This window comes from Adiantum capillus-veneris, chromosome 25 (assembly GCF_014529385.1).
Source record: "Adiantum capillus-veneris isolate H3 chromosome 25, ASM1452938v2, whole genome shotgun sequence".
In the NCBI taxonomy this organism is placed as follows: Eukaryota; Viridiplantae; Streptophyta; class Polypodiopsida; order Polypodiales; family Pteridaceae; genus Adiantum; species Adiantum capillus-veneris.
The window spans coordinates 65,470,055-65,483,405 of NC_140955.1; the positions used below are offsets into that span (position 1 = coordinate 65,470,055).

General features: G+C 41.1%; 2 protein-coding genes across 2 annotated transcripts; both read left to right on the forward strand.

Moving 5' to 3' along the window:
- Positions 1 to 586: 586 nt before the first annotated feature.
- LOC147425017 (uncharacterized) lies at positions 587 to 2,158 on the forward strand. Its single transcript, XM_086500012.1, has one exon. The coding sequence runs from the start codon at positions 587 to 589 to the stop codon at positions 2,156 to 2,158; it is 1,572 nt and encodes a 523-aa protein (XP_086356138.1).
- A 132-nt stretch (positions 2,159 to 2,290) lies between these two features.
- Positions 2,291 to 2,917, forward strand: LOC147425018 (uncharacterized). Its single transcript, XM_086500013.1, has one exon. It carries the CDS (start codon positions 2,291 to 2,293, stop codon positions 2,915 to 2,917), a length of 627 nt encoding a protein of 208 aa, XP_086356139.1.
- Positions 2,918 to 13,351: the final 10,434 nt, after the last annotated feature.

The following is a 13,351-nucleotide window of genomic DNA, read 5'->3' on the forward strand; positions in this document are numbered from 1 at the left end:
AACCTCCTTTAGAATTAAGGGAATTGATGCACGGGGGTAATACTAGAAGTAGAAAATTCTTGAAACATATCAGAGCATACAATAGTGTGTTGGCATTTGCTTCTTTGGGAGCTCATATAGATGAATCTCTCTGCCAGAGAAAAGGAATCTATACCTTCAAGGTGCATGGATCTATTTATCATAACATTGGTCCATTGATGCCAGAAGAACGATCAGGTCAAATCCCTCGCTTTGCTCAGTTGTATTTTTTTGACACTGAGAATGAGTTGCAAAACAGGATGAGTCATGTTTCTAAACTCAAACCAGATGTTTTGGAAAGCTGCAATCGATGATGCATCGAGTAAATCCGTATGTTCAAGCTTTTAGGGGGTTTGCTACAATGGTCCAAACTTCCAATATTCCGGAGATTAGGATGGTCATTACTGAGAAGTGTACAAATGGCTGGCAATATGTTGCTCCAACAAGTGTGGAAGTTGCTGCAATCATGCCTGGTTAGGGTGAAGAGAGCAACATTGGCCATCGTGATATTGTGTTGAATCTTTTGGGTGGTGGTCTAAAACGAATCTCAAATTGCCATAGGTCATATATGCCTCTATTATATGTGTTGCTATTTCCAAATGGTGAAGAAGGTTGGAATCCTTACATACCCCAAGTGAATAGAGCGGAAGTAAGCAAAGAGCGAGTAAATGGAACTACAAAGTATATTTCTACAATGGATTTCTACAAGTATAGATTGCAAATTAGAGATGACACGACACAATGTCTTTTACGTGGTGGTAGGCTACTGCAACAATATATTGTTGATGCATATAGTTGTATGGAGGAGTTGAGGCTTTTGTGGGTTCGTAATCATCAAAGTGAACTTTGCATTGAGGTGTTTCAAGGCTTGACAGATATGGTTGGAGCAAGAGATGGAACAAGGGATGATAGAGAACTGTTATTGGGTGCTAATGTTGGAAGAAGGGTTGTATTGCCTTCTTCGTATGTTGGTGGCCCTCGCTATATGCACCAGCTGTACCAGGATGCCATGGCAATTGTACGCAAGAGAGGAAAACCTGATCTCTTCATTACATTCACATGCAATCCTGGATGGAAGGAGATACAGGATGCATTACTGCCTGGAAAAACATCCAATGATCGTCCTGATCTTACTGCCCGTGTTTTCTACCATAAGTTCAAGGATTTGATGGGCTTGTTGATTAAGAGAGCTATTTTTGGTAAGGTCATTGGACACATTTCTGTGATTGAGTTCCAAAAGAGAGGCCTTCCTCATGCTCACATTCTATTGATACTTGCATATGAGCATAAGCCAACAGAGACATTGCATTATGATAAGATTGTGTGTGCGGAGCTTCCTGATAAAGTAATGTTTCCACAGTTGTATGATGTTATCAGTTGGTGTAATGTGCATGGCCCGTGTGGAAACTTGAATAAGAATGCTCCATGTATGAAAGATGGGAAGTGCAGGTTTAAATATCCTCGAAGCTTCAGTGCATCGACTACTGTGGCTAGGGATGGATACCCAACGTACATGAGGAGGGATGATGGAAATTACGTTGTTCGTAATAAAGTGCAAATGAGTAATAAATGGATTGTTCCATACAATCCATTTTTGTCAATAAGGTACAATGCACATATCAATGTGGAGGTTTGCTCCACTATATCCGCTGTGAAATATCTCTACAAGTATGTGTATAAGGGACATGACAGGGCCACTGTTGTTCTACAAGATAGTGAAGGGCTTCTAAATGAAGTTACAAACTATCTTAATGCTCGATATGTATCAGCATCTGAGGCTATTTGGCGTATACTTGGGTTTCACATGCATCAAGAGAAACCTGACATACAACGGCTCCAAGTTCATTTGCCTCATCAAAATCAAGTCATCTTTAGCAACAGAGCGACTGTACAGAGTGTGGTGGAGGGAGATGTCAGCAAAAAGACAACGCTCACTGAGTGGTTTGTTGCAAATCAACAATATCTAGAGGCCAACGATTTGTTGTACATAGACTCCCCAACAAAGTGGGTTTGGAAGCCAGCAAGTAGAACATGGACTCAAAGACAGATTGGTGACATGATTGGAAGAATGTACCACATTGTTCCCAATGCTGGAGATTTGTACTATTTGCGTATGACTCAACATGTGCAAAGAATGTAAGTCTTTTGAGGATATTAGAACCTTCAATGGACGAGTATATGACACATTTAAAGAAACATGTAATGCACGAGGATTACTGCAAGTCGATGATGAATGGTTTCTTTGTTTGGAAGAAGCTTCTTTTCAGCAAACATGGCAACAATTGCGCCTAGTGTTTGTAGTCATTTTGGTTTTTGTGAACCAATACATCCTGGTGCATTGTGGAATCGCTTCTGTAAGGAGATTTCTGAGGACCATGTATATCATATCAGGGTTCGCACAAATGATGCGAATATCTGTGAACACATGGCACAGAACCAAGCTTTGTCAAACTTAGAGACAATGCTTCAACACTATGGAAAGAGGCTCTCGGATTATTCTGGAATGCCCCAGGTGGATCACACCTTGCAAATTATGAGTGAGCATGGAGTGCTTGCTGAAGAGTTCATGTATAACAGAGAGGAACAAAGAGTATTGTCTGCTCGAATGGAATCATCTTTCAATGTTGGGCAAAGGGAAGCTTACAATCGGGTTTTACAAGCAGCTTGCATGAGCAGAGGGACTGTTTTTTTCTTGGATGGGCCAGGTGGAACGGGAAAGACTTATCTCTACAATGCTTTGCTCTCTCGGATACGCGGAGAGTCCAAAGTTGCTTTGGCATGTGCATCGTCCGGGATTGCAGCACAACTTCTCGACAATGGAAGGACTGCAAACTCTAGATTCAAGATCCCTATTGATATAACTTTTGAGTCCACATGTAACATCAAAGTAAACAACTAGCTTGCTGAGCTGTTGCGAATGAGTTCACTGATCATATGGGATGAAGCCCCCATGGCTCATAGACACGCTTTTGAGGCTCTTGATAAGACACTAAAAGATGTCATGAAAAATGACATGTTGTTTGGTGAAAAGGTTCTCCTCCTTGGTGGTGATTTCAGACAGATATTACCTATTTTGCGCAAAGGGGAAAGAGAAGACATTGTTAATGCATCTTTGTGCCACTCATACATTTGGCAACGTACAGAAATCATGCATCTAACACAGAATATGCGAGTGGTCAATTGTTTAAGTAATGTTATTGAAAGAGAGTTTGTGCAATGGACACTTGATATTGGTAATGGCGATGTTTGTGATGGGGACATACTTGACAATGTGGCCCTGCCGGCTTGCATGATGCTACCACAAAATAATTTGCAAGCATTGGTTGCTTGCATATATAGAGACCTTGAAACACAGACTTGCCATGCATCTTTTTTCAACGATAGAGCAATTTTGGCTCCACGGAACAAGGAGGTGGATACTATAAACAATTTGGGCTTGCAACAATTTCCTAGTACTTATAAGGAATATGTCAGTGCGGACTTAGTGTGCGAATCAAATTGTGATAGCATTTTATTCACAAGTGAGTTTGTAAATAGTTTAGATCTTGGGGGAGGCTTTCCACCGCATGTTTTACAATTGAAACAGAATGCTCCAGTTATGTTGCTTCGCAATTTAGATCCAAGAAGTGGTCTTTGTAATGGGACACGCTTGATTTGTAAGCAATTCCACAGCAAAGTGATTGAAGCAGAAATCATTACAGGGTCACATGCAGGAAATGCAGTGTTCATTCCAAGGATTGATTTTCTCATGGGATCTAGAGAAGGTCTCCCTTTTGATCTGAGATGCCGCCAATTTCCCCTACGTTGTGCTTTTGGGATGACAATCAACAAGGCGCAAGGCCAAACATTGGGAGTTCTTGGATTGTATCTCCCAACACCTGTTTTCACCCATAGTCAACTATATGTGGCAATGTCTCGCGTGAGATCCTCTTCTGCCATCAAGGTTGTGGTTGGTGATAGTCACTTAACAAGCATTAGTAGACATGGAGATCAAAGAACATACACTTCTAACATTGTCTACAAAGAGGTGTTGCAATTGAACTGCCCCCCCCCCCCCGACCCCCTTGCCATGGGGTTTAACGTGGCTGGATATGTTTCATCCAATAAAAAAGCACGGTGACTCTCGCAACTGTTTCTTTGTCATTTACAAGCTTAGTATCTTCTTATGAAACATGGTGTAGCCTCAAGCAAGGTATATTCGCTGAAACAATTGACTAAGATTTATTAGTGTTGAGAGATTTATGCTTCATGTGCTTTTTCATGAATTTCTAATCCTTTATGTATATGTATATGTATGAATGAATATGGATCCTAACGCGTCTGTGACTTACACACTAGGGAGACGACCTTGACACGTCCGAGGTAAAATATTGTATATGTGTGTTTGTGACATTTCGATACTTTAAAGAATTTAAATCTCACAGTCAACGATTATGTATTAGATCCACCATTATGGAGGGGTCCAATCACATCCATGCAGGTGATTCATCTACTCGAGGACTTGGATATAGCAAGGTAACAATGTTGATGTTGATATAGTAAAGTAATAGCTTTTGTGTATCAAAATAACTGTCTATACTAATAGCTTTTTGTTTGGCTATAGATCACAGTATTACCCAGAATTTTTAATGGTGGGTATATATCATGCTTCATATGATCCGAGCTTACTGTGCTACATTCAAGTTGCTATTCAGAGAGGATTCAGAGCACGTGTCACCATTGCAGAGTTAGGCAGAACCCGTCCAATTAATGCTATGTTTGCTCAGAATCTTAGTCTCGGTGCTTGGTTCCTACGTGTTTTTGTGTTAGGATCTCTTCCTCCAGTGATTGGTAGATGTGTTTTACATCGTGGGCCATGGGTGGTTCGATACCACAACAGGGCATGTCGTAGACTACGCTTTTGAGTGTATAAATCTTAAGTCTCTACGCATGTTTTTTTTTTGACATGGGAAATATCACTTACTATATATATGTTAGTGCAAATTTAGTTTGAAAATATGTTGTGATGACTTTTGTTTAGGTTGCTGCATAAAGGTTTTCATGTTGTCCATCTTATAAATTTCAAACACACACAGTACCGCTCTCTCTCTCTCTCATCAAGCATGAGAGAGAGAGAGAGAGAGAGAGAGAGAGAGAGAGAGAGAGAGAGAGAGAGAGAATCCACCCAGTATGTAGACAAAGGAACATGCTAAAAAAAAACCAAGGTTTAGTGTAATCCCACCTACAAAATTTGAGATCTACCTCTACATTTTAAAATTGAAAGAGTGCTCTATAGCCCTGATGACTGCGAGAGAGAGAGGGGCACCAGAAGAGGGCTGCTATACTAGATAGTCGGACAACACTACAGCTAAAGGGTAAGAGGGGCCATGCCGCCGTTGAAGCTCTGCACTATTTTTGATAGATGGGGAGAGAGGGAATTCCTCCAAATGCAATCACGTACACTTTGTGCTTGAGGAGCTTCTTATCAGGGATGTCATCTCTTGGGATGCATTGATTGAGGGATATGCCCAAGTTGGACAAGCCCAAGAAGCTCTGGGATGTTTTCGGCGAATGAGAAGCAAGGGTGTCTCTCTAGATGAAATCACATATGCTCTCAACTCGAAGGCAAGAGTCGGGGTTAGGAAGCTTTGCACTGTTTTCGATAATTGGGGAGAGAGGGCATCTCTCTAAATGCAATCACGTAGACTTGCACCTTGAAGGAATGTGGCATTACACAAGATGCTGATATAGGCAAAAGAATTTGCGATTATATAATTGTTAGTCAGGGGTCATTGAATGAAAATGTCGTGCTTGGCACTACCTTGGTCAGAAGGGTGTCTCTCATATGCATTCACATAGCACCGCCGGAGGCGGCGCCATTGCACTAGTTGATCCTAAGATGCTTGTGACTGTGTGAAGTATTATTTCTATGAACTTATTAATCCTTTAGCTAAAACATGTTCTTTACCCTTTGCTTCTTTTGAACACATCAAGTAATAATTCTGTGAACATTATTTACCATCCTCTCTTAATATGGCTTCCTCTTCTTCGTCATGAAATCCACTCGATGGACATTACGATGGCTACGATGACAACGTCGAACCCATGTGCGATGAATCTAGTGATGTTCGCTCGATGGAGTTTGAAAACGGTGACTCAATAGCTTGCTAACTTATAGAAAATGATTGATATATGCTTGGCAATAATGTGATTTTCCTTTTTGTTTTTACAGAATTACACAAGATAGTGCACCGTGATACAGCTGTATCTTTTTTGGGACCCGATAGTGCCATCGTCCTTGATTGTGTGTCTCCACTCCGCACAAGGAGTGCTTCGAGCCTACCTAAGGTTGATGTTTCTTCTTCTCTTGCTGTTGGGCCCAAATCCCTCAAGCGTGTGGAACAAAGTGGTGCAATAGCACGTACACTTTCCAAGACGTGCGACGCGACAACGGAACTAAGTAAGACTTGCTTGCATCGCATAGATATTCTATTGTTGTATCCAACCCTTACGAGTTTTGTTTTTTGTTGTGGCAACCAAACCTTTACTGAGGGGACCACTACCTGTAGTTGGAAAAAAAGAGAGCGTTGCGGAGGGTGCCAAACTAGAAGCACATATTGATACCGAGTGTTCTCATGAGAATGTAATTCCCGTTGGTTCATCTTCTCTTGTGCCTTATATTCCCACTAAGATCCCTCTATTGCGCATTGTTGACATCCCTGAAACTTGTCCTCGTTTCGCATTCGAGGGGTGCATACTTAACCGTTATGGAACGTACAAACAAAGCCCATAAGTCACTAAGTATATGCGTTACCTTAAGGCAAACCTAGTTGATCCACTCAACACTGACACCATCACTTGTGCTGTTAGTGATCAATTTATTGAGAAATTCATTGACACCCTTACTATAGGAGACTTTGTCCACATTGAGAATGTAACTGTAAAAAAAAAAACTAGGTCAGATGGTTGCACATCTCCTCACGTACTATTTTTCAATGCTTCCACGGTTGTAGAAAAAACAAAGCCTTTTGAAGTCAGCCTTAGTTTCTACCCAGAGAGCAAAGTGCGTCAATTTTTGGATGAGGCACAGTTCTTGCATGCACAAGGCACCCGTACACACTTTGGAACTGTATCTTTTGTTGTTATACAAGGCCATGCTAGCACTTCAAAAGCTAGTCTTTCCCAAGGTGATCTTGTTGTTGCAGATGGACCAGTGCGGCTGAGGACCGTGCCACTGTAAGGCTTACTTATCTTTGTGCTCCTATAGATTTGCAGCTTTCTAATATTTTCCCTCTCTTGCCATCACAGCTTAGCTTCGTGAATGCACGTAAAGACGATTACCACGCTATTTTTCGTGCTCTGGAGACCGAGGTGTATCCTATGTTTGTTGCACGAAACATAGGTTCGTTCACAGGCCGAAGCAATACACTCTCAGTCTTGGATATTACTATCCTAGCACACGTCAAAAGTCCTCGTCTCAAGCACCGTTTGGAGGAAGCATATAAGGCCCATATTCTTGATGTTGATCACAATCAAGAAGTAAGTATTGATCTTGCTTTTCCTTTTTCATCGCAATAACTCAAAAAAGCTCTAACTCGTCAGGTGCCTATACATAGGTAATTGGCACACTGCACTTTGTGAATGTGAACTCAATTTTGGTGGAATGTTTTTGCGGTCAATGCAAATCTACTAGGATTCACCACCAACAAGAGGTGGACTTTTGCTTTATTTGCTCAAAATCTACAACTATTGTTTTGGTGCCCAAACTTGAAGGAAAGATTTTGGCCAACAAAGCTTCCCCAATTGATGTTTCCTTAGCGGGTGACATAGTCTACAAAGTATTGCACCTTGACAAAAACTTTGTTGACTTATATGCTTCTGATGTGCTAGATGCACGTGAGCTACTAGCCTCCCTTGTTCGAACTGGAAAATTCACTGTCAACAAATTAGGCGTCATCACATCTTTTGTCGAAGAGACAAAGTAGTGCTCCTCTACAACTTTGAAGCTCCATCACCTCCATGCCAAAGAACACCCTTTGTATTATATTGCTTTCATCCATGCTTATCTTGTAAATTCCCATCTCAATATTTCAAGAGAAAAGTTCAAAAACTTACGTTGTTTTTTTTAATTGTTACACTATTTTTGTCTATTTTGGGGTGGCATTTCTCCTTTTTCCATGCCCTCAATCGGCACTTTCTAAATTGAAAACGACACGATATTAAGACAAACTAGGTTAGACGATTGCACATCTCCTTATGTACTATTTTTCAATGCTTCCACGGTTGTAGAAAAGACAAAGCCTTTTGGAGTCAACCTTAGTTTCTACCCAAAGAGCAAAGTGCTTCGCTTTCATCTATGCTCATCTTATAAATTCCTATCTCAATATTGCAAGAGAAAACTTCAAAAAATTACGCTATCTTTTTAAGTCTTTACACTTTTTGTCTATTTTGGGGCAGCATTTCTCCTTTTCCCATGTCCTCAGTCGGCACTTTCTAAATTGAAAATGGCACGATATTAAGACAAACTAAGTCAGATGCTTGCACATCTCGTTATGTACCATTTTTCAATGCTTCCACGGTTGTAGAAAAGACAAAGCCTTTTGAAGTCAGCCTTAGTTTCTACCCACCACAGAGCAAAGTGCGTCAATTTTTGGATGAGGCATAGTCCTTGCATGCACAAGGCACCCGTACACACTTTGGAACTGTAGCTTTTGTTGTTATACAGGGCCATGCTAGCACTTCAAAAGCTAGTCTTTCCCAAGGTGATCTTGTTGTTGTAGATGGGCCAACAGCTGAGGACCGTGCCACTATAAGGCTTACTTATCTTCACCCTTCTATAAATTTGCAGCTTTTTAATATTTTCCCTCTCTTTCCATCGCAGCTTAGCTTCGTGAATGCACGTAAAGACGATTAGCACGCTATTTTTCGTGCTCTAGAGATCGATGTGCATCCTACGTTTGTTGCACGAAACATAGGTTCCTTCACAGGTTGAAGCAATACACTCTCAGTCTTGGATATTACTATCCTAGCACACGTCAAAAGTCCTCGTCTCAAGCACCGTTTGGAGGAAGCATATAAGGCCCATATTCTTGATGTTGGTCACAATCAAGAAGTAAGTATTGATCTTGCTTTTCCTTTTTCACCGCAATAACTCAAGAAAGCTCTAGCTCGTTAGCTACCTATACATAGATAACTAGCACACTGCACTTTGTGAATGTGAACTCAATTTTGGTGGAACGTTCTTGCGATCAATGCACTTTTGCTCTATTTGCTCAAAATCTACGACTATTGTTTTGGTGCCCAAGCTTAAAGGAAAGATTTTCGCCAACAAAGCTTCCCCAATTGATGTCTCCTTAGCGGATGACATAGTCGACAATACTTACCTTAGTGAATACACGTAAAGATGATTACCATGCTTTCTTGCATGCTCTAGAGACTGATGTGCATCCTATGTTTGTTGCACGAAACATAGATTCCTTCACAGGTTGAAGCAATACACTCTCAGTCTTGGATATTACTAATCTAGCACACATCAAAAGTCCTCATCTCAAGCAACGTTTGGAGGAAGCATATAAGGCCCATATTCTTGATGTTGGCCACAATCAAAAAGTAAGCATTGATCTTACTTTTCCTTTTTCACTACAAAAACTTAAGAAAGCTCTAACTCGTCAGGTGCCTATACATAGATAACTGGCACACTGCACTTTGTGAATGTGAACTCAATTTTGCTGGAACGTTCTTGCAGTCAATGCAAATCTGCTAACATTCACCACCAACAAGAGGTGGACTTTTGCTCTATTTACTCAAAATCTACAACTATTGTTTTGGTGCCCAAGCTTCAAGGAAAGATTTTGGCCAACAAAGCTTCCCCAATTGATGTTTCCTTAGCAGGTGACATAGTCAACAAAATATTGCAGCTTCCCAAACTTTATTGACTTATATGCTTTTGATGTGCTAGATGCACGTGAGCTACTAGCCTCCCTTGTTCGCACTAGCAAATTCACTGTCAACAAATTAGGCCTCATCACATCTTTTGTCAAAGAGACAAAGTAGTGCTCCTCTACAACATTGAAGCTCCATCATCTCCACGCCAAAGCACACCCTTTGTATTATATTGCTTTCATCCATTACTCATCTTGTAAATTCCCATCTCTCTCTCTCTCTCTCTCTCTCTCTCTCTCTCTGAGTGTGTGCGTGTTTCATTTACTTATCTTCCTTCCACCGCACAGTGTAAGGGGAGGAAAAACTGCATATACATGGCTTCCTCAACCAACCATAATGCAGCTTTTGAACAACTCATTCAAAATGATATTGATAGTACTTTCTTGCTAATCACCCATGGAATAAAAATGTTTTCCTCGTGCTCAATAAAATAATAAAGTCGCGCTCGTCATTACAAAAAATCACCAACATTATGATAGAAGCAGTAAGAGAATCATTGCAGCAAACACCAATGACCACACCTTCTCTAGCGCATTTGGCTTCCAGTAAACATGATTCCTCTATTTTGACCCAAGTATTAAATAGCCACAGTTCATCCATTAGTATTGCACTTGATATTATCCATGTGTTCTCCTTTAGATTTAGTATTGCATGTGATGTTTATATTTACGGTGTGCGAATAACTTCACTCAAAAACACAACATTCAATAGTGGAGCCGACCTAGCGACATTTCACAAAATCATCATTGTTGACAGAAGTGGTGACCTATTTTTTTACTTGGGGGACAACCGATCCTCACACAAACACAAACCGAGTACTTTAGACAAAAAAGAGACAGAGTCATTGACAGCTTTGATTCTCCAGCAACCGAATGACCTCCCTATCTCCATCGCGAGGCAATTTGCTTGCTTGGGTGACGGAACCATTCGAGAAATAGGTGCAATAACATCAAAAATCAAAAAACTTTAAAAAAAAAAACACCCCACAGCTCCGTCCAACATAAACATTGAACAAGCCTCCCCATCACAAAAAGCTATACAACAGTACATAGAAACAGCAAATGATGTTCCTATATATCGATGTTATAAATGTGGACATTTAATGTTTTTTTCACAATTAGCTCGAAAAGGGTGTGGGTCGGCACTTGGGAGGTCTAGAAACAATGAGATACACGAAAACTACGTTTGCACTTCATGCGGTCGTAGAAGGCAAGAACATGGTGCACTGCTCACCCAATATAATTCCATAGGATTTAACCTCCCCTTGGCTACAATAGAGAAGCTAAATCATTTAGAAAGCCGCCTTGTAAGTCCTAGGCTACCTTTCACCAAAATTAGGGAGCTTACATATAACGATGGTCAATTTGGCTTGCGAGGTAGCGTTGTTAATGTTTTGGCATGCTTGGGGAAAACACAAAAAATATTGCCAAGGTTTATTCATGATGAAGCCTCAATAATAGTAGGTATTAAGCGTCGTCTATAGTACAATCATTGCTACCTTTCTGGGGTTGTTCGACCATTGCTTACAATGAAAGCCACTGCTCAACTATTTCAAACATCTTTATACAAGAACGAAAATATTACTCTAAACAACGAGTGGGTAAGCCATTTCCATAGTCTTCATTGTCCTTTACTTGATGATTTTGTCGACGACAATCAGCCATCAGAAGAAGATGATCTAGCTACAGATGTCATGCTCCATGGAATTGAGTCATCACAGCAAGTAGCAGATCACAACGACAAAATCTTCTTTGTAGCTCCTGCCGAGGGAAATAATCCTTTGAGTATTTTCAAAGATGAATACTGTGAAGAACTTAGTTTCCCTACTATTTTCTATGGTGAGCCCCGTAAATACCATACACTTGCTAAGCATAAATATCAGCATGTGGCTCAATGGGAACTTATGCATAATGATAGAAGGTTCTCACTAAATTTAGAGAACCTTTTTTTCAAAACAGTCAAAGTCATGACTCAAAAAATCATGGGATCCATTTGGATCCATATGCGCAAAGGCAAGCTAAACCACAATACACTAGTGGCCGCACAGGTTGTTGGAGATACTAACATTGAAAAGGTCTTGTCTTTGTTGGGGTATAGGCGCCTGTGCCTTGCCCGACCGCCCAGAGTCTGGGCGCCCACTGACTTGTATACCTTATACATAGCATAAGTGTATAGGGGGCTGCTCACTCTTTTGAGTCTCCCCACCCACATCGTGTGTGTGTCTCCTTCTCTCTCTCGCTCACTCTCCGTCTGTGGTGCTCTCTGATCCCCTTCAATTGGTATCAGAGCTATGGTGACCGCGGAGAGCACGACGGCTTTGAGAGCTTCGAGGCGATAGCTCGCTCGCTCTCGACGGTAGAGAGATTAAGAAAGCTTGGAAGCTTTGTGAGAATGCAATGGGAGCGTGTGAGCTCAGTTGAGAGTGATGTATGCTCTTGTGGAAGCTCAGAAAGGAGTGTGGAAGATTGTGTGTAAGTGAAGGTGCTGCCCTAAAACTGTGTGCGCAGTAGCACAGTTTTCAGATTCGTTTTTCTCCTTGTAGAATGCAGATCTGAGAATTTTGTCCAGGCAGCCCATCCGTTTCGACGTGGTCTACAACTTTGCAGAAGAAACTTTTTGCAAATTCCTCACCGTTTTGCTGATATTCAGCTCAGACTGACTGTATACAGAAATTCCAGATTTTCTGTTGTCGCATTGTGTGCGAGTTTGATGCACTTTTGGAAGCACGGGAGATGCTTGAAGTTGAGTACATAAATTCTGAGCTGAAGATGCAATTGCAGCTTGTGTTAAGCTTGTGGTTTGAGGGTTTTTTGGTAGACTTGGGCAACGAAGTACGGAGGCGTTTACACACCACCGAGGCACTCTCTTGAGAGACGCAAGTTTTTGGAGCACACAGGTGGAGCTTCTTTCACTGGTTTTCACAGGATACTTTGGCAGTGATTTTGTGCTTGGATTCATGGTCTTTGCGGATGGTTTGCATATGGTTATGGCGCATGGTTGATGCCCATTATACATGCATTTTGGCGAGCACTTTCAAGTGCCGGTGAGCTCTCTTGAGAGCATTGTTTTCGCATTGATCAAGTTTCCGGATTGCAAATCTTTTGGCGCTTGCTTATGCGCGGTCACTTCATTGATGTACGTTGAGTGCGGATTGCCATTGTATGTGAAAATGTGGAGCCATTTTGGCATTCTTACTCATTGGCATTGAGTAGTGTTATGGTTTATGGTAGAGATTGTACTTGAGTTTTTTGCTCAGTTTTCAGTAGAAATTCTGTTGGATTTTTCCCAGATTCTCGCCATAGTTTGTGATCGAGTGTTTACTCTCACTTTGACAGGTTTTGTCAGTTTGGACACAGTTTTGTGTTTTTGTATCCACTCTCGCAAGAGTGAGGAGTTGTGTATCTTTCTTTGC